Here is a 21,959-nt window from a genome sequence, read left to right on the forward strand (position 1 = left end):
ACATGCAACTTTCTCAAACTGTTTTTAGCACATATCCCTGTCATCTCAAGTCATCCCTCTATGGTCCATAGATAGAGCTCTGACCCTGGCTGCCTTGCATTTTAAAGAAGACCTCACAGTTGTCTTAGGGCATTCCTGATGGTTAGTCAGTTGGAGGGAGTAGGGGGAGCAGGGTATATGAGGCTGCTCTGGATGCCATAACAGCATACCACAGACTGGGAGGCTTAAACAACAGAAATTTCTCACAGTTCTGGGGGCTGGAAGCTTGAAATCAAGTGCTTGAAATCTCCTTGGCTTGCAGATGGCCACCTTCTTGCTATGTCTTCACAGGATCATGCCTCTGTCTCACCTATCCCTGCTGTCTCTTCCTCTTATGAGGACAACAGTCCTATTGGATTAGGGCCCCCCTCTTGTGAACTTTCATCATCTTCCTAGAGGCCCTATCTTTAAGTATAGGGATTAGGACTTCAACCTATGAACCTGGGGGTGTGGGGAGTAGGGATGCAATTCAGTCGGTAACAGAAGATTCGCAGCATTAATTTAGGGGCTTGGAATTATACTCAGAAGTACCTGGATGTGGCATAGGACTTCTTAACTGATTGTCCCTCCTTACTATTCATTTCTAAGAGAATAGAGACTTGACATCGGTAAACCTGCTTCAGAACCTTCATGGGACACCATGGGCAGATGACTAGTTTCACAGGAGCAGTCTTCTCCTTTCAGTTCCAGATTCTTTCTTATTGTGGTAAAACACACATAAATTTTGCCACTAGTTACATTTGGCACATTCACAGTGTTGTGCAACTATAGCTAATATCTAGTTCCAGAACATCTTCAAACCTGGAAGAAACCTCATACCCATGAAGCAGTCACTCCCTTTCTTCCCCCACTCCACCTAACCCCTGGTAACCACATATCTACTTTCCATCTCTATGGATTTCCCTATTCTGGATATTTCCTATAAAGGGAATAATGCGATATGTGCCTTTTGTGTCTGGCTTCTTTCACTTAGTATAATACTTTCCAGATTCATTCATGTTGTAGCACGTAGCAGTTCCTCCTACCTTTTTGTGGCTGAATAATATTCCAATTGTATGGATATACTACATGTTGTTTATCTGTTCATCAGTTGATGGACATTGGATTGTTTCCAATTTTTGGCTATTATGAGCATTTGTGTACAAATATATACAGGGACATAGGCTTTCATTTTTTAAGATTTTATTTATTTATTTGAGAGAGAGAGAGTGTGTGTGTGTGTGCACTAGTGGGAGTAGGAGCAGAGGGAGAGGGAGAGGGAGAGGGAGAGTCTCAAGCCAACTCTGTTCTGCGTGTGGAGACTGACATGGGGCTCGATCCCACAACTCTGAGATCATGACCTGAGCCAAAATCAAGAGTTGGACGCCTAATTGACTGAGCCATATAGGTGCCCCCAGGATCATATGTATTCAATTCTTTTGAGTACATATACATAGGAGTGGAATTGCAGGCTCATATGGTAATTCTATGTCTAACTTTTTAAGGAAATGTCAAACTGTTTTGCACAGTGGTTGCAACATTTTCTATTCCCACTGGCAATGTGTAAGGGTTCCCATTTCTCCATATCCTCTCCAATCCTTGTTGTTTTCTGATTATCATTATTTTTATTATTGCCATCCTAGCAGGTGTGACATGGCATCTCATTGTGATTTTGATGTTCATTTCCTAATGACTAACAATGTTGAGTATCTCTTCATGTGTTTGTTAGTTGTTGGAGAAATATGTATTCAAGCCCTTTGCCTGCTATTTGAGTGATTTGTCTTTTTGTTATTGATTTGTATATACATACTCTGGATACTAGACTCTTACCAGGTATGCAATTGGCAAATATTTGCTGTAGGCTTTTGATGCCAGGTTGATTTTGTTTATGCCACCCTTTTAGATATTCCTGCATTACTGGAAGACATCCTGGCTGGCTTGTAACTCTGTTTTCCCCCGAAATAATAATAACAATAGTAAACATCAAAATCAATATGAAAATGGTTCATTAAAACTCTGGAGTTAGGGGTAAGGGTGTGGGAGGGAAAGAAGAATGTCAAATGTTTAAAGTCAATGGTAGATGAGAAAAAAAAGATTTTTTTTAAGATTTATTTATTTATTTGTTTGAGAGAGAGAGCACACTGGCATGAGCAGGGGGAGAGGTGGAGGGAGAGGGAGAAGCAGACTCACTGCTGTGTGTCCAGCTGGACTAGGGTCTGGAGATGGGGCTCAACCTCACAACCCTGAGATCATGACCCAAGCCGAAATCAAGAGTCTGTCACTTAACTGACTGAGCCACCCAGGCATCCAGAGGAAAAAAAAGAATTTAAAATATAGGAATTACTTTGCGAAAGTCAGTATATTAATTACAAGGGAAAAAAATAGGAGGATGAAAGATGAGAAGTTTAAAAGCAGCAAGAAAGAATTTAAAAAAAAAGAATTTTTTTTTCAAAATTTAATGACCATTTTTATTTTCAGATGAGGTTAGGTAACCATGAGGCAAAATTAAAAGAAATGTAAATTAGCATATTTGTTTGGGTTTGAGGTCTCATTTGTTAACACAAACACTTTAACTTAAAAGAACTTCTGGCAAACCAAATGTGAATTTTCAATACTACTCGTATTTATAAAAGAGAAAGGAAAAAAATGAATGAACCCAGTGAAAGCCATTCTTCCTAAACAGACTGCTGACTGGTGTACAGATGGTAAGAACCTTCTGCTCTTGCTGAAACTTCCAGAACAACACTGTAGCTCTTGCAGCATTTAGAACTGCCAGCCAAATGAAATATGATTACCTCCATATGATTTGTGTCAACTCCAGTTAGCAAAGGTATAAGTAATCATTTCTTTAGTTATAGGACTTTCTACTTGTACTTTTGAAGATATGTCAGCAGTTTGCATTTAAATCAATTGCATTTTATTCATATATAAAGGCACAGACTGAAAGACAAAGTTACCTGAAAAGATACTTCTGCAGTGAACGTCTATAGAATTAAACTTTTTGAAAAGGAAGAGGGCACTCTCTCATATGTGTTTAAATATATTTTGGCAGTCGGCCTGACATTTAGTTTTGATTATAATAAATTATTATTACAACTACCTATATGTTATGTTTTCTAGTTATAGTTTCTCAGAAGAGACTAGTAAAATTAGTTTAGGCTCTCTGTTAAGGACAGTGAGGGAATTTCTTTTTATTTCTTATGGAAGGAGCAAGACCAACTTAATATCTCCCAGTAGCACCTCCCAGACAGAAGCACAATAAGTATTTGACAACTTATTTTATACAATTTTAATACAACATACTGGAGACACAAATTAAAAGTAAAAACAAGCCAGAGGGAGGAACAGGTGATTTAAAGGATCCAAGCCTTGAAGACAATCAACACCACATAAAGTAACTATGAAACAGGCCTTAGAGGCACCTAGGTGGCACAGTGGTTCAGCATCTGCCTTTGGCTCAGGGCGTGATCCCGGGGTCCTGGAATCGAGTCCTGCATCAGGCTACCTGTGTGGAGCCTGCTTCTCCCTCTGCCTCTGTCTCTACCTCTCTGTGTGTGTCTCTCATGAATAATAAAATCTTAAAAACAAACAAAAAAAAAGAAACCGGCCTTAATTTTTTTTAAAGTTTTTTTTTTTTTTTTTTTTTTTTTATGATAGTCATACAGAGAGAGAGAGGGGCAGAGACATAGGCAGAGGGAGAAGCAGGCTCCATGCACCAGGAGCCCAATGTGGGATTCAGTCCCGGGTCTCCAGGATCGCACCCTGGGCCAAAGGCAGGCACCGAACCGCTGCGCCACCCAGGGATCTCCTATTTTATTTTTTTAGAGAGAGAGAGTGAGCGCGATTAGGGGTGGGGGGGGGGGAAGGGACAGAGCAGGAGGGGGAGGGAGGGAGAAAGAATCTCAAACAGACTGCTGACTGAGCGCAGAGCCTGACACAGGACTGGATCTCAGGACTCTGAGATGATGATCTGAGCCAAAACCAAGAGTTGGAAGCTCAACCAACTGAGTCACCTAGGTGCCCCAGGTCTCTTTAATTTTCAAGGAACAAAGGAACATATCAATAAAAAGGACAATGAATTTGTTCATAGCTCTGCACTTTGAAGCTTACCGGTGACCAAACTGAACTGTTTGGGAAAAATATATTGTGTTGAAACTGTGGCACTACTAGGTCACCGAATCAATTCCAACATGAAAATGTTCAATGTTGCTTTCTTCATAAATAAATGCTGACAAACTGTCATGTTTTGGACAAGAGGATAATGGATAGTGGAAGAAGAGTACGGTATAGGCACTGGCTAGAGAAATGTACAATTGTTTTGCATTCACTTTTTTTTTCCCCAAAGGAAGAAAATGGTAAGGGTATTAACCCTCTGAACTCCACCCAAATCAATTTATGGTGCCATAGGAAAATAATGATACCTAAGCATCTGGAGATTGGCATAGAGTTCATAGTTAATCCAGGGTTTACTGTGGTGGAGACTGCGGAGACTAGCAGTGAGGCGGACTGGGCTAGAACTCTGATGCAGTCCAGGCAAATGGGCAATTTCTATGTGCATGGGTTGGGCCAGTTATCCTCACTAGGAAAATGAGGATAGTGACTATGTCTTCATAGGTGTGTTGCCCAGATTACATGAGGCTATGCAGGTAAGCCTCAGCTCAGTGTCTGGTGCAGAATAAGCCCTCAGTAAACTTAGCTAATAGGATCTATGAAGAAAATGACTCAGTCTGAAATAATTGGGTCTTCCCTCACTTTCTTCTGGTCTAATTTTTTTTAAAGATTTTATTTATGAGAGAGAGAGAGCACAAGCGTTGGAGAGGGAGAAGCAGACCGCCCATCCAGCGGGGAGGCAATGCTGCGCTGGATCCCAGGGCCCTGGGACCATGACCTGAACCAACATCAGCTGCTTAACCAACTGAGCCACCCGGGCGCTCCTCTTATGGTCTAACTTAATGCCATTCCTCTGATAATTTTTCTGACCTTCCCACCCTGGTCACGCCCAGGTTATATGCTTAAATTGACCCTGTACACTATCAGTCACAGCCTTTATCATACATTATCTTTGTTTATTCAACTCTTTTGTCTCTCTGTCCAATTTGTTTTGCCCCAGGGACTTGGAGCTCTGTTTGAAGGGAATATCCATGATGTCTGGATTCTAATCCCTAGTACACAACAGAGTATACTTACTGGAAGACTTTAACATGTGTTTGTTGGATGAATAATTTGTCACTGAAGTTTTGTCAACATACGGGGTTAAGAAAAGTTGGTGGCGGGTGCGTTTAAAATACGTAATTTTACAAAGCTAAAAATGCCCCCTCCCCCCCAACAATGAAATCAAGTGCAATCCTTGGAGAGAGGCTTAGTGAAAAGAATGAGGTATTCTCTGGGGGTGAGTAAGAGGGTAGGTTTTTTTCCTTTGGTTTGATTTTGCTGGGCCGAGGAGGAGGGCACCAAGCACGGCTGCGTCGGTGCCTGGAGCCGGCCCGCACAGTGCCCAGGGGCTGTTTGCACAGCGGTGTCTCTAGCCGAACGCAAGCTGCCTTGGGACTTGGACGGGGCCTTCGTGGTCACCGCATCCCAGGCTCCGCTTTAAGGGCGAGGCCGACAGGGAGCGGTGCTTCCCTCCTGGTGGGGCTGGGCCGAAGTATCAGGTCCGCTGACTCTCCAGACCGTGTCGGAAGGGCCGCTCGTTCTTTTAAGAATAGTCGCTGCTGCCTTAATAGCATCAGCACCTGTTGGTTCAGCTTCCGCAAGGGAGAAGCTATTAATTCCTCCTTCATCAAAGCCGCATCTCGGGTGGCGTGGACCCCGTTTTCCTCCTCGCTGCAGCTGTCTGCTCCCGTAAGGCACGCGTCGAAGGGACGCGCGTCCCGGCCTCACCCCAGCAGTAAGCGGCCGCGGCCGAATGAGGGAGGGGAGAACCCGACCAGACCCGCCAGGGGGGGCCACGTTGGCGGCGTTGACCCTGGAGGCCCCTCGTTGCCCTGGCGCAGGCCCGGGGCGCGCCCTGCACACCTCCCCGAGGGCGGCCTGGGGCGCGCCGAGCCCGCACGAGCCGCGGGAGGCGGGGGAGACGCTGGGCCTGAAACGGAAGCGATTCTAATCCTTCCTTTAGGGGAAGTTTTGAGGATCGGACCGAAAGCCGGGGCCCTTCCCCAGCCCGGTGCGGCCGGCGCCCCTGCCCCGGCGGCTCCTCCGCGCCCTCCCGCGGCCCCGCGGGCGTCGGAAGGCCCGGGGCTCGCGGCGTCTCGGCGCGGCCGGCGGCGGGGAGGGCGGCGGAGGAAGGAGGGCGGCCCGCGCAGGCGCATGCGCAGCCCCCGCCGCCGGCCCCTCTTAAGAGCGCCGCGCAGCGCCCGGGCGAGCGCAGTGGGAGCTGGCGCGGAGCCGGGAGCCGGGAGCCGGGAGCCGGGCGCCGGGGCTGTGCGGGCGGCCGCCGCGCTCCGCTTCCCGCTTCCCGCTTCCCGCTTCCCCGCTTCCCGCTTCCCCGCGGCCGCGAGGGCCGAGACCTCGTGGGAGGCTCCGGCCCGTGCGCCCCTCCCGAGGGAAGCGGCGGCCCGGGCGGGCGGGCCGGACGGAGGCTGCCGGGCTCCCACGGGAGCGAGCTGCCGCCGGAGAGGCGGGGCCGGGCGCCGGGGGCCGGGGGCCGGGGGCGAGCCGCCCGCCTGGACCCGCGCCCAGCAGCAGCCGCCCGGCCGGCTCCCGGGGCTGCGCCGAGGGCACTGGCCCGCCGCCCCGCGGACGCCCCGCGGACGGGAGCGCTGCCCCGGCGGCGCGGCCGGAGCCATGCGGACCGAGCTCGGGGCTGGGCGGGCTGAGCGCCGCCGGCCGCTGCACTTGCTGCCCGGAGCCCTGCGCGCGCTGCCCGCCTCCGCGGCCCCGTCTCGCCGCCCGAGGGGGGCGTAAAGCGGGGGAGGCGCTCCCCGACTCGACTCGGGCGCGGGACCCCGAGGCCTCCGCTCCGCGGCAGCGCCCCGGCTTCGGGTGGGCAGCGGGAGGGAGCGTCCCCTCGGGGATGCGCGGGGAGGCTCCGGCCGCGGGTGACGCCTCCCGGGGCTGCGGCACGGCCGCTCCGGGGCCGCTCTGACCGCGCGCCCCGACAGCCCCAGCAGCGCCCGCCGCCCGCCGCCCGCCCGCCCTCCAGGCAGCGCCCCCGGCCGAGGGAGGGATGGCTTAGGACTCGGGCGTCCTCCGCTCCGGACTCGGCGGCAGGGGCAGGGGCCGGGGCAGGGGCCGGGGCCGGGGCCGGGGCCGGGTCGGCGCCGCCGGGAGCCGGGTCGCGGGGACCGCGCCGCCGCGGAGCCCGCCGCGCGCCCCCTGGAGCCGCGCCGCCCGCGCCCGGGGTGGTGCCATGTGGGGCGGACGCGGCTCGCCCGCCGCCGCGCCCCGGGGCGCCGCCTCGCTGCTGCAGCTGCTGCTGGCCGCGCTGCTGGCGGCGGGGGCGCGGGCGAGCGGCGAGTACTGCCACGGCTGGCTGGACGCGCAGGGCGTCTGGCGCCTCGGCTTCCAGTGCCCCGAGCGCTTCGACGGCGGCGACGCCACCATCTGCTGCGGCAGCTGCGCGCTGCGCTACTGCTGCTCCAGCGCCGAGGCGCGCCTGGACCAGGGCGGCTGCGACAACGACCGGCAGCAGGGCGCGGGCGAGCCGGGCCGGGCGGACAAGGACGGCCCGGACGGCGCGGCAGGTAGGGCGCGCGGCGGGGAGCGCGGCGGGGGCGGCGGCGGCGGCGGGGGCACCCCGGCCCAGCTGTTAACCCGTGCTGAGCGGCGCCCCGAGCCTCAGTTTCCCCATCTGTCACCCATAGACTGGCTGGGCTTGGACTTTGCGAAGAAAACTACGCACCCACGTAAGGCAGCGTGGAGGTGCAGACGGCCCCGCAGGCCTCCTGGCCGGGGACCTCGGTTTCCCCTGCCACACCTCCTGCCTTCGTGGGTCTAACTCCTAGTAGGGGTGAGCGTCGTGGTGGTACCTGGGGAAATGGCGAGGGCGCCTCGTCCATGGCAGGCAGCTCCTCAGGACCTTCCCGTGGGATGCTGCGCTGTGCCAGACCCCGGGGCATTCCCATCCCCTGGAGCGCTTGGCTGCAGGGCCCCCGGCCTCTCTGGTTTCTGGGCAGTTCTCCTGACCGCTCAGACTTAGTAGGTGTGACATTAGAGCCATGCCCAAGCTTGCTCTTTGTGGTTTTAGTTGTTTTTTTTTTTTCTTTTTAAAATTCTTTATTTTTTCAAGTTGCCAAAGCCAGAGCTGGAAACCTAAACAAATCCACGAACGAATTTGATAGATTGCACTTCCTTCATTCTTCAGAAACCTCACAGACCGTGTCCCTCGAGGGTCTGCACTAGTGTGTGCTTGAGGACAGAAGGGAGGATTTAGCATCGGGCTAGAGGTAGAGGTCAAATGGCAGACGCGTCATGGATGGATGCCTCCTTCTGCAGCTGGTTATGCTAAGGAGAGGACTTCTTATCAGTGCGCTGAGCCAGGGTTTAAGCTGCCTGAGCTTTGGCACTGCGTGGCCCCGTGTTTACAGAACTGTCTCCTGGGCCTGGTAAGAGGCCCCTCTCTTCAGTGCTGTTCCCTTTGCAGTCAGGCTTTTTATGAGCAAGTTACTCCTATTGTCCCCCAGCCTTGACTCTGAAGAGTACAGAACTGAGAGTAGTAATTCCAGAACAGGTGGCATCTTAAAGTTCTAGCTCGTTGTTGCAGGGTGTGTGGTGGTGGGATAGAACCTTGAGAAATGAGCCAGAGTCAGAACTGCTCCCTTGATGGATCTGCTAAGTTGGGCTCATCAGCAGTCTCTAAAAAGTTGGGGTTGACTTTGGACAAAGCAGGAGGCAGCTGACGTTTCATGAGGCACATTTCATGATGTGCGTGGGTGCCTTCTTCACTCTAGTTTTAAATCTTTTTCCTGAAAATTCTGTTATTCTCACTTCTCTCCTACAGTCCAGAAGGACAACATGCCTAATCAAGTGGTGCAGAGAGTTTATGGGGAGCACTGCATTCTTCACCTCTGTGCAGTTATTTACTTTCCTCGTTAAAAATCCTGGAAGGAGAAATAGTTCTTTCTGCCCCAAACTCATTCTGTGAACTTACGCTGCTTTCAGCTAGTTTCTATGTTTGGAGCATTTTTTTTTTTTTTTTACTTTTATTTGTTTACATCCTAATAAGGTATTTGGAGAATGAAATATTTATCACCTGCGTCCCCTGCTCCAGTGTGTTACTGCTAGCCTGTTAGAACGGTACCATGGTCTGAACACCTGCTGTGCTGCGAGCTCTGGAGCAAGTGTTTCTCCCTGTTAAGGGGAGGGGGGGGGGCATTGTGTAAATGCAGTGTTTATTCCTCAGCAGTGAAGGTTTAGGAAATCGTCAAATGCCAGCCTTTGGTGAAATACCAAGCAGAGTTTTACTTCATGAGGCATTATTCTCCCAGGACTCCGTGTGGCCCTATGTTCTCAAAACCCCGCCGTCAGGAATATCAGAGTGCTGATAATTAGAAAGGCCACTGCTCTAGGACATGGTTCAAGGGTTCTTGATGAATTCGACCTCAGAGGTGCAGGAGAAATGGGCCTTTCCCCCAAGTGCTGGCTGTCCTGTACACTGCGCTGGCCCTGTGCTTTGCTGGGACTCGGGAGCCTGGTTCCTGTCCTTATGTATTTTCCGATCAAATAGTCAAGGCAGTGGGCGGGAGCACACCCCAAACACCGGCGCCTGGGTGGCTCATAGGGCTAAGCGTCTGCCTTCGGCTTGGGTCATGATCCCGGGGTCCTGGGATCAAGCCCCGCATCAGGCTCCCTGCTCAGCAAGGAGTCTGCTTCTCCCTCTGCCTCGTCCTTCTCCCTCAAATAAATAGAATCTTTTAAAAACCCTGATTCTTTGTAACATAGGGTGGAAGCCTGCAGCAGTGGCCCTGAGGCATTCTGCAGCCTCCTCTCTGCCCCCATCAGCCAGTGTGTCTGGCTTCTGGAAGCCCTAGAGTGCTAGCCCTATGGCTTCCAAAAGCATGTTTTAAGTAAAAGTGGAGCTACCAACTAAGGAAAGATGTTATTTTCATCTTTCACATTGTTTTTGCAGAATAAACCTCACTTGTTAAATATAATGCCTACTGCTCTATGGTCTGCACGCTTTCCCTGTGGCTCTTCACACACAACCCAATGCTGTTAAGTCCAGGTGTCACCAGTCCACCTCGGCCACCCTGGTCCCACCTGGGTGCCTTCTTGATCACTGGGGGCGGCTCTTCCTGGAACAAAGGTCTCATTGCTCCCAACATTTGTTATCCTTGGTCTATTGTTTCGTGCTGACCTGTAGCCTGGAATAACTTCCCTCTTGGGAATTCACTTCCCCTTTCCACCATGCAGCGTGTGTGGTAGGCCCAAGGACCAGTCCTCAGAGGCAAGTGAGTGTAGAGGGTGCTTTGTTTTTTTTGTTTTTTACCCTTTGACCTCTTGCCTTACATTACAGGTTTGGTCAAAATTTAGGTCATGGCTAGACCTAAATTTTTTATTTATTTATTTTTTAAAGATTTTATTTATTTGGGAGAGAGAAAACATGAGCAGGGGGAGTGGGAGAGGGAGAAGCAGGCTCCCCGCTGAACAGGGAGCCCAATGTGGGGCTCGATCCCAGGACCCCAGGATCATGACCTGAGCCGAAGGCAGACGCTTAACTGACTGAGCCACCTAGGTGCCCCTAAAAGAACAGCTCAAAAGTGCCAACAGAGGTTTGTAAAGAATGTAATTTTCTGGGGGGGAAAAAAAGACTCTTAAACAATGTAATTCATTTCTATGCAGGTCCTACAGCTATTTGTGAGGGCAGACTTAAGTTTGAGCAGTTTAGTTATTGTAGGAATCTTAGAAGTCTCAGGACATAAAATTCATATTTTTGCTAAATTGGACATCTGTCTCAGCCGTGTTGGGTGGGCCAGCCTAGCTGCAAATGTTAACCATTTTGCTCTGGGTGGTGCCGAGGGGGCCCTAGCACCTGCCCTGAGTGCCTGACAAAGGGACAAGGGCGTCCCATGGGCTGCTAAGAAGCACACAGACCGGCCCAGCCAAGGAGGCCCAGCTCTGGTCCTTCAGTGCCGGGTGTGGGTGTTGCTCATTTATGTATCTCTGCTGCCAAGCACCTATTTTTACTGCATTCTTAGAATAAATCATGATGATGTGTTTTTATCCTTTAGTCCCCATCTACGTGCCATTCCTCATTGTTGGGTCCGTCTTTGTCGCCTTCATCATCTTGGGGTCCCTGGTGGCCGCTTGTTGCTGCAGATGTCTCCGGCCTAAGCAGGAGCCCCAGCAGAGCCGCGCCCCCGGAGGGAACCGCCTGATGGAGACCATCCCCATGATCCCCAGTGCCAGCACTTCAAGGGGCTCGTCCTCCCGCCAGTCCAGCACAGCTGCCAGCTCCAGTTCTAGTGCCAACTCGGGGGCCAGGGCACCCCCAACAAGGTCACAGACCAACTGCTGCTTGCCCGAGGGGACCATGAACAACGTGTATGTCAACATGCCCACAAATTTCTCTGTGCTGAACTGTCAGCAGGCCACCCAGATTGTGCCCCATCAAGGGCAGTACCTACATCCCCCATATGTGGGGTACACGGTACAGCATGACTCGGTGCCTATGACTCCTGTGCCCCCTTTCCTGGACAGCCTGCAGACGGGCTACAGGCAGATCCAGGCGCCCTTCCCTCACACTAACAGCGAACAGAAGATGTACCCGGCTGTGACTGTGTAACCCGGGGCGCGACCAGGCTCCTAATGAGACAGGAGCATGGAGAAGCTATGCACTTGGACCAAAAGATCTAAGTGGAGGTCTGCCCATGTTGCTGGTGCGGACAGCCCCCTTCTCCTCGATGGCTTCGTTTGCCCCCAAGTGTATGAAACATTTCTTTCCAAGTTAGCCTTTCTGGATGTTTCCTCCCAGCGCATGATTGATTTCCAATGGAAAAAAGCATCATCTGGAGATGCCCATGTTGTTGCCAGTGGTTGTGTGACAGATGCTTGGGCCTTATATGCTCCTGAGGTCTGGCTGTCAGAAGAATTTTGTGATGGGATAGACTAAGGGTTCTCACTGTATCCTTATTATTGTCTCTTTTTGTTTTTTACTGTACAAGATCAGAATACTTGTTCCCTCCCTTTTACCTGGGTAAGATTTTTATAAGCATCCAAGTTTCAGGGGAAGATGTAAAGAACAAAACTATTATAAAGGGAAATCCAGTAGGAACTCCCTGAGATTAGTCCTCGATCTCAGTGTTTCACAGGCACATCTTCATTTCATTGTAAAAAGATATATATATTTTGTCTATTTTTGTGCTTTTGGGGGGGGGGTCTATTTTGTGCTTTTTTACCTTGTGTAGAGATCTTATTACAAAGTGATTTTCTACATTAAAAAGAGACTGAAAGAAATTGTATAGTTACTTAACTAAGGACATTTCAGAACTCTGGGATTATTTCAGTCTTGGAAGTAGCCAGTGGCGTAGTAATACAACCATTCATCTCACTCTTGATCATATCATCTAATTTTCTGGCATTAGAGTGACATCTGATAAGTAATTAGATGTTTTTTTTTTTTTTTTTTTTTTTTTATTGAAATCCAAAACAGTCACCTGCTACTTCTCCAAGTTACTTTGAATTTTACCGTGTGGTATGGCTTGTCATTCATTCTATTTGGCTTCAGGATCCCCATGTCTGTATGGTACTGTGTGCAGGTAATTCCTGTTATAAATGAAGATCAGCATTTCTGCCTAGATCTGATAAAAAACATTCTCGTTTTCCTATAAAAATTCAAAGAAATGGTTTACAAAGATACTTCATATAGCTTCTCAGCCATAACCTGAGACTTGGGATGAAATTTAAACCACAAATAGAATTTACTTTGCAAATCATAAGGCTTTTTATAGTCTTATTATCAAAATGGCTTATTTTTCAGGCAGTGAGGACTGTTAAGTCAAGAGAACAGCTTTTCAAAGAGATACTGCCTTTCTTCCCTCTCGAGGTTAGTTTTTGTTTTCCTCTCTTAGTTCTCAACAAGCACTGTATTCATTACTAGTGTTCTGAATTATGAAATTTAAGTGAGTCTCTGTATTGTTTACTTGAAAGAAGTAAATCTAAGTATGTGCAAGCAAATTTCCAACTGCTGGCAAAACCGAGATTTGCAATTAAACAAAAACGTTGTAAGGTATGGTCTTACACACATTTATATCTATCGTTTATTTATCTACCCGTCCATCCGTTCATTATCTACCCTATTCTCTCCTCTCTATCATCCCCCTCTCTCATGACTGAATGATGTAAAACCATTGTTGGCAAGTGGTATCAATGAAGATGCTCAAAATTTTTTAAGCAACAAAGGCAGGGGAAATCATTTTACTTACTAATAAATATTTTATGGTATGAATTCCAAGGGAGTTGGGTTTTTTTCATTTTTGTTTTACTTGGTAACTTTTCAGGTGGTTTATTAAAACTAGTAACGTAATAAAATGGCTAAAGAATGATAAATATTGCTTTCTAGAACCAAGAGCCTACCTTTAAAAGTAATCAATATCAGCAAAATTTATATGTATATTCTAGTAGTATTATTTCACGTATTCCATGGGAAGTGTTGACAACACAAAAGATTCAGTCTTTTGGGATTACTGTAGTATGTGGCTAATGCATGTTCTAAATCTTGTCCTTGATGGAGGATTCTGGGTTATTAAAGTAAAATTCCTAGAAATGTGGAGACGAAAAGGATCTCAGGGATCACTCAGCCTAGAGATTGGCAAACTTTTTTTTTTTTTTTCTGGGCAGGAGCCAGAGAGTAAATATTTTAGGTTTTGCAGGCCAGATGGTCTCTACCAACTATTTGACTTTGCCATCGTCACACAAAAGCAGCCATGGGGATACATAAACATATGAGTATGGCCGTGTTCCAATTAACACCTTACTGATGGACACTGATGTTTGAATTCCATACAATTTTCAAATGTCACAAAATACTTGTTTTGTTTTTTCTCAACAATTTCAAAATGTAAAAACCATTCTAAACTCTCGGGCCATAAAAACTAGGCAGTGGACCAGATTTGGCCATTGGTCTTTGTTCATCAATTCGTAGTCTAGTCCACCCTTTGCTGACGCAGGAGTTGCTCTGTGACATCTTTGACAGGCCTTTCTTAACATAGAGGGACGGGGAGTGCTGGCTTCTCTGCGACTATTTCTTTCCTATGTGGTATTAAATATGCTGAAAGCAAAAGTGCATTTTAACGAGTTCTTCACCTAGTGAGGGAGGGCAACCAGGTCTTTCCAAAAGTATAGATAACATTATTGGAAGAACCCTCAGGCCTTTTCAGTTTTGGTAAAAACACTCAAGAAGTTGAGCTTTCAAAGTAAAAGGTCAAACAGTTGGTTTAAGGATACCTTCCATCCTATCATGAAATCAGAATCTGTAAAGTATAGTTTGCACCCAGGAGAAGTATTTCAATGTCGGGGGCTGGGGGTGGGGGGAGGAGCAGTTACAAATAGAATAGTTTGTTACTGTACATTTCTTTCTTGGATCATGATGGTTCTGGGGATTTCTGTATTCCTCTGTGTGGGACAGAAAGACCCTCTGGTTGAAAGAAGAAATTAGCCAGCTCTTTCCATTTAAGGGCCTCGGGGAAGCTGCTTATCTCCTATCCTTCCTGCTGTGGCTGAAAAAGTTACAATTTAACAATAATATCAACATTCAAAGTGGCAAAAAGACCATTAAGACAAATGCACCTAGGTCTGGCGTGTTTACTCTGCAATACTCCTAGTTTCAGGCTAGAGTTCCACTTCTGATTATGTTCCTAGCTGCTTAGCTAATATTTCCCATATTAAATTTACCACGAGCTCATTTTTCTCAAGACTGCACAGTTTTATTTCATGAATTCTATGACTGATCTTTTCTCCTTGTTTTATACAAATTAGGGTTTAAGTTGCCTTCAGAAGTGCCTTCTGCCTGAAGAAACCGTGACAATCAGAACCCAGTTGGCGAGGAAAGTTAGGGCAGATGTCCGCAAATGGACTGGACACGGGAGAAAAGTTTCAGTGGTGCGAACCCCAGGGAAGGGTCTGGCCCCTGCCTGGTAACAGCACTCGCACGTACTCCCTGTCTGCGTCAGAGGCCCCGTTTCCTGCAAATTCACATTCTGTCTCTACCACGCACACCCTCAGTGATTCAGTAAAAGCCATTTAAATGGAAGAGCAGCCTACTTGCCTTTGATTGCTTATGCTTTTTAAATGCTTGAATACGTTTGTTTCTGTTGAAGGGACTTCAGAACCCAGACTTCTCACTAATTTAGCCTGGGCTTCTTCCGTCAGAACTGGCGCAAATGTGTACTCTGTATTTTCCTACACTGTCCACTGCAGACCTCTGCTGGAGGTATGTGCTTGGCGAAGCTTGTTGGAATTTGGGGAGAAGGCTTATGACGTGCAGACAGAGAAAGTCCACTAACCCGCCTGTCATTAGGATGGACAAGGAGCAGCCCAGGAACTTGCCCGCCCTTCTGGACCTGCTGAGTGACTGCTAAGCCAAGAATTTATGAGCAGTAACAGCGAAGGGAACTTTCTAGGATTCTTAAAACCTGTGATCGCTTCCCCATTCTGCTTATTTTCCTTGCCTCTGGAGCAGGAGACAAAGCGTCCGAGCAAGCTGTATGATCTTGAGTGGAGGAAGCTCAGGGAGGAGGTGGTGGCAGTGGCTTTCACAACCCAGGGAAGTGCGTGGGCTCCCCGGGGGGCCGGCAGTAGGTCTGGACCTGGCCACTGGGGAAGGTGCACCCTTTGTGTTCAACTTTGAGCCCCTTTCATTTTTAAAAGGAGCAGCCTAAATATTGCAAGGAGGAATAAATCATGCATACAAATGAGAACACCATTCCTCATCACTCAACGTTAATCCTCCTTTTCTTTTCCTTCTTAGATGCTAGAGCCTTGAGGACATTTCCACCCTGCTACCCCTCGCCCTTTCTCTCTGTTTTTTTGAGAGCCAGAGATCAGCTATTTTCATTCAGCCTATTCATTCCAAAATACTTATATAGAAAATTTCTTTTGCCTTCTGAAATGTTTTTCTTAATTGAAAACATGAATGTTACTGGGCTTCAAGTGCCTTGGAGGGGTTGAGTCGGTGAGAGATGACAAAGAGTTAGAAATTATTAACTCTTTAACCAAAAATTAGAGATATGCTAGGTAAGCATTTTTTAGTGTGTGATTTGCATTTGCTTTTCTTTGCCCTCTGTTCTTCCGGATAGAATCCTTTATCGGTGAGAGATGGAAGAATTAAAAACCCTAGAGAAACAGTTACTCCTGTCCAAGAAGTTCAGTGTTTTTGATTGTTGACTATAACCCCACAGCACCATGACAGCGTAACTCTGAGATAACGTTACAGTTTTACGCAGGGAGTTGGCAGTGAGGGTCACTGTGCTGTTCACAGTTTAAATCTTTAGCATGCCTTCAACATTTCTACACCAAATTGAAGGAACTAGACTCAAATCAAGAACAAGAAATTTAAAATTAATGCTTTAAAAAAAAAGCTTTTAAATGAGGGATGATAAAAGGGGTAAAGTTTATGGTGGCAGCCTTAAGATTGATTTTAAACAGAAACCTTGCATCCCAGTTTCAACTATCTTGAAGTGTAGGTCTTTTCATTTAGAAAAATCATAGGTTACACAAGACATTATTTACTCAGACATAATAACTGCAGAAGACTGATTGCCATCTGCAACATGTATATAAAATTACCACATGTGTATACATATGTGTACAGAATGATCACAGGAAAATTTGAAACAGAAGTAACTTCTTCTATGAGGCTATCTCATTCAACTCTGGTCTCAATTCTTGACTGATTTTTTAAAACTGGAGCTGGTCTGCAGCGCTCATCTCTCCCTGTCTCAGCTGTAACTGGTTTTGTCGCACTTCCTCTGGAGATGAATGGACCCTAGTTAGAACCCATCTCCACCACCGGCCGTGTGCCTTCAACATAGGCTTTCCTGTCTCTGGAAAAGGGGATCTGCAACACCTACCTCCTCGGGTTGGTGTGGAGACAAAGGACATAGCGTAGCACGATGCTAGTGGCATCTGATAGGCTTTTATAATTTTTATAATACACATATAATTTCTTTTCAGATACTTTTAACCTGCTCAATACAAAGAAATACATAATTTATATTGACAAAATATGTCACAGATGAATAGATAGATCCTTAGAACTGCATTAGGAGGTTTTCCTTATTTTTCTTTCAATAACCAGTTTTACCTGCGTTAGTATTTCTAGCGTTGCCTAAGAGATTTGCACAGAAGTGGCTTCCTGTGACCCTCAAATCAATACCACTTTTTGTGATGCCCGAAATGGCCTTATTTCTCTGTGCTGTTGCTGTGTAAATTCACAGGATCTCTCTCCTCCCTGTACCTCCACTAGCTCTGGCTGTACCTATGGAACCTTTCTAGACTGCCAGTTGGCATCCCTCTGAACCAGCTGGGGCTCAGTCAGGAACATTCACTGCATCATTTTCTACACACAGTAAAGCACACAGTCTTCAGCGTACAGCTCAATAAACCATCATCAAGGTCAAGAGGCAGAAAGAATTCTGTTGACAGTTCGCTTCAAAGACAAGGGCTCTGCCGCAGTCTCTCACCATAGGTGAGCTTTGCCTGGTTTTGAACTTCATGCATGTGGGATCATACAACACATACTTTTCCATGTCCAGCCTCTTTTGCTCTGTGTTGTGACTGACGTTGGAGGGAGCCGCAGTGCCTTTTCACTGCCGTGTAGTATTCTAGCATAAAAAATGCCATCGATATACTAAATTGTCCTCTCTACTGTTGATGGACATTTGGGTTACTCCCAGTTTTGGGCTGTTACAAACATTTTTAAACACGTGTTTTGGTGAACACAAGCACTCAGCTCTCTTGGGTGGAACTCCAGGAGAGGAACTGCTGTGTCGGGGTATATGAATGTTTGCCTTTAGTAGATGTGGCCATTGTCACACCAGTTATTTGCGACAGAGAATTTGTAAAAAGAGATGGTTAGACAGGTGTTAAGGAACTGAAACAGCAAAAGGGGAAACTGAGGCAATGCAGAGCTAGTGATGACTTGAGGCAGTTACTACCTCTAGGGCCAAAGGAACAAAGGGAAGAAGTGAGGTGTGGGGCAGGCGGGGTCTTAGAATCCAGGTGCTTGAAGGAAAGGCCCTGTCATGCTGAGAGGGGGCACCTGCTGACTGGGACACCGCATGGTTGGCTCTGGGAATGCAATTTTTTTTCAAAGCTGGACACTGGTGCCAACTGCTGCCAAGGTGAAGGCTGTGTCTGTGGACCCGGATAGGTCAGGAGACAGGCAGGACCTTGCCCTTGTGTTCCCTCAGTCTCTCTCCCTCTAGTGCCCCCTGTTGGCAGAGCCTAGATGGCCAGCGGGGGCTCAGCTGCCCCACCGCAGTCCCACACAGTAGGGTGGGAAGGGTGGGGGTGGAAGTCAGTAACTGGAGTCCTTCTAGCTGACACTAGGCTTTGTGACCCGAATGGGTCTTAGGATTTTCCTCCTCTTTCTGATATACATGTTGCAAATATATTAATCTACTTATGACAGCTGTGTATCAAGTCAGTGACTGGGAGAACTCAGTGTGTCTCATTTCAAGGCAAAAATAAAAACTCAATGTTCCATCAGAACTGGGTTTAATAGCATTCCTTGGGCAGCTGCACTGGTCGGGACTTTGCAGGCATCTTTTTGAGGGCCCCGCTTGAGCATAGTCCTTTGTTTTATTTATAAAGCACGGACTTGGGAGGAGGTGGGAGTTGGATCCAAGTTCTTCTTCCATCCCTGAAGTGTGTGGCAAGCCAGGACGCCTCTTGGATCTTCAGTTGGTCAAAATGGGACTCAGCATCACGTCTGCTCAGGGGGCAGTTATGTGGGTTGACATAATATGGCAGTGCTGGCTACCTCAGTTTTCTCCATCGTGGTACTGGTTCTGTAGGCTGCCTTTCGGCAGCTCTGCTTTTATGTAAGTGGGGGTCTTTTGGCTGAATTTTAAACTATCTTTAAAACCTCACCTCGCCGTATTCTTTGTTGATCCTTTGTTGTTCTTCTGTCTTCATGTTATCCAGTAAACCTTAGAGATTGGGCTTTGGGAACTAAGGGAGGTAGAGACCGGGGAGGGCACAGTGCTGCTCTCTGCTCCTTTCACACACACTGGGTGTAATTCCCCTTTGTTCTCTACAGCACTTGTGTCACGCTGCTTGGTGCCACATTGAATTATGTAGGTGTCCCCTGAGATGGCGAGTTTCTCAAGGATGGAGACTAACACTTCAACTGTAAATGACGCCTCTGCACCCAGCACAATACCTGCGTCCAGTGCACATGTGGAGGTAGAGGTAGAAAATGTATTTGGACATAGAGATTTTAAGCATTTCAAAAGGAATTTATTGAGACATCCTTAGGCCAAGGCAATGCCATATTTATTGAAAAGTAGCATCCAATATAACTTGACATTATGGACTGGAACACAGATTTTTCTCTGCTCACAAAAATTTTCAAATAGCCATTCAGTTAACAATGCCTGAGACAGAAGAGAACTTTAGTCCTGTTTTAGATCCTTCTCGTGGCAAACTCTATAAGAATACTTGCTGCTCCCATCTAGATTTTTGTGACAGGTTGACTCCCAACATTTGGTCCAACAGAACTATGAGAGGATGGCAAAAGTTTGAAGTCACTACAGCCATCTTAAAACAATTTCTCCTGATAATAAATTGGAGGACTAAGAGTGATCTGTAGTGATGTATTAATCACTCTAAGTTTTCATTTTCTTCTTTTTTTTTAATCAGTACAATATTTCTGCATTCATTTTAAGAAATTTGTTTTCAAAGATTTTATTTATTTATTCATGAGAGACACAAAGAGAGAGGCAGAGACATGAACAGAGGGAGAAGCAGGCTCCTGTGAGGAGCCTTGTTGCAGGACTCGATCCTAGGACCCCAGGATCACGACCTGAGCCAAAAGCAGACACTCAACCACTGAGCCACCCAGATGCCCCAAGAAATTTTATATCTAATGAAAGGTGTTTTAGAACAGGACTCCTTTGTTGACTATCTAAGGATCAATATGCATTCAGGAATCCTTTACTGAGAAGTATGAGGAATTCATGTAGTTCAATGACTGCTGTTTTTCACAGTATAGTTATAAGAAAACACTGTGCTCAGCAAACAGTAGTCCAGCCCACATCCAGCCTATGATTAATAGAAAGTGAGTTAGAACTATGTGAGAACCTCATGGCTACAATTCACTTTGGAGCACTGCCCGTGTGGTGTTCAGTGCACCCAGTGGCCTGGATTTGCCGTAGAGTAGAATGCAGAATGAGGAGCCCCCTTGACATCATCCACAGGGCGTGTGCTTCCCGAAACACGTGCGCACCTCCCCACATGTTGCTGCAATCATTTCCAGGTTAGCAGCCCAGGCCCCTTAAGGAACCAAGAATAGGGCTCTTCCCAGACCCAATCTGCAGGCACCCTGATCACAGTCTTCCAGCCTCTAGATGGTGTTTGTTGCTTATTAGCCAAATAAAGGTTCGCTGTTTGTCAGCCACCCAGTCAACGGCATTTTTGCTCTAGCAGCCCAGCTAAGACGCCATCTGTCCTGCACAACATGGTATCGGCTTATATATTCTTTTGGGGGTTTTTTGTTTTTGTTTTTTTAAAGATTTTATTTATTTATTTATTTGTGACACAGAGAGAGGCAGAGACACAGGCAGAGGGAGAAGCAGGCTCCATGCAGGGCGCCCGATGCGGGACTCGATCCCGGGTCCCCAGGATCACGCCCTGGGCTGAAGGCGGCGCTAAACCGCTGAGCCACCCGGGCTGCCCTATACTTTTGTTTATTGTCTGCCTCTCCCTCTAGAATAGAAGCTGCGTGTGGCCAGGACTTTGGCTCAGCTCTACATCTCAACACATCTTCCATCTGTGTTGGAGGACAGCTTGTGTTCCAAAGGGCGGCGAGAAGGGGTGTCTGATACCCTCCCAGCCCGGGCCCTGGGGCGGGCAGAGTTCGAGCCCAGCGCAGGAGCGCACACGGGTGGCACCACCCATGCTCTCCCCCATCAGCATCTTACCGTGAAGGCCCCGGGTTCTCAAACTTCCTGCTGTCTGCTCAGTGGACTGACAGAGCCCTGCAACTTTCCCTTCAGCATATGGTGGCAGGGAGTGGCTTTTCTCTTGTCTCCTGACACAGGGACCGTGGTAAGCCTTTCCACCCTTTCCACGGCATTGTCCAACCTGCTTCGCAAAGTTCTCCAGAAGAAATTTTTTCTGTTGTGTTCTTGAACATTTGCGTCTGCTTCATTTTCTCCACAGAGCTGGTGTGTATGTGTGATTACACACACATGCCCCCACACACACACAGTTTCACGGGCCTCCTGCATGTGTGACTGAATCTCCCTCACGCACCAGGGTAGGTGCCTTGGGGGGCACCCTTAGCGCCCAGCCCCTCAGTGCCTGTCAGCAGGCCTGTCACCGCGTTGACAGGAAAGTGGGATCCCATTAAAACATTTGCCCAGGGGTGTCTGGGTGGCTCCGTGGCTGAGCATCTGCCTTCGGCCCAGGGTGTGATCCTGGGGTCCTGGGATCGAGTCCCACATCGGGCTCCCTGCATGGAGCCTGCTTCTCCCTCTGCCTGTGTCTCTGCCTCTCTCTCTGTGCCTCTCGTGAATAAATTTTTTAAAAACCCCACATATTCCCAGCTGAAGTATTCAAGAAATTTGCTCAGAGGTGGATTCTTTTATAGCCGAGGAAGGGTCTCCCCCAGCCCCACTCATCCCACCCCCATCTGACTTTAAACGTATCCGTGGAACGCATCCCAGGCCCTTTCCTGCAGCTGTCTTTGTAAGTAATTGCAGGCAGCTTCTCTTGACACGGGAAGGGGAAAAAGTGGCACGAACAGCTTTGTCGGTGGCTAAGGGCTGTTCTAGTTCGGC

The 21,959-nt window shown here is 48.0% G+C and overlaps 1 protein-coding gene across 1 annotated transcript; it reads left to right on the forward strand.

Moving 5' to 3' along the window:
• Positions 1-7,366: 7,366 nt before the first annotated feature.
• SHISA2 (shisa family member 2) lies at positions 7,367-13,402 on the forward strand. The gene is made up of 2 exons (XM_072795735.1): positions 7,367-7,700; positions 11,187-13,402. Exons 1-2 carry the CDS (start codon positions 7,367-7,369, stop codon positions 11,738-11,740), a joined length of 888 nt encoding a protein of 295 aa, XP_072651836.1. The 3' UTR covers positions 11,741-13,402.
• Positions 13,403-21,959: the final 8,557 nt, after the last annotated feature.

Source organism: Canis lupus, chromosome 24 (assembly GCF_048164855.1).
Source record: "Canis lupus baileyi chromosome 24, mCanLup2.hap1, whole genome shotgun sequence".
Lineage (NCBI taxonomy): Eukaryota > Metazoa > Chordata > Mammalia > Carnivora > Canidae > Canis > Canis lupus.

Bases quoted from the DNA above. Each gene is read 5' to 3' on its own strand.
- SHISA2 (XM_072795735.1), top strand. From the start codon at position 7,367: ATGTGGGGCGGACGCGGCTCGCCCGCCGCCGCGCCCCGGGGCGCCGCC. The intron at 7,701-11,186 runs GTAGGGCGCGCG...TTTATCCTTTAG, and splicing joins CGGCCCGGACGGCGCGGCAG to TCCCCATCTACGTGCCATTC.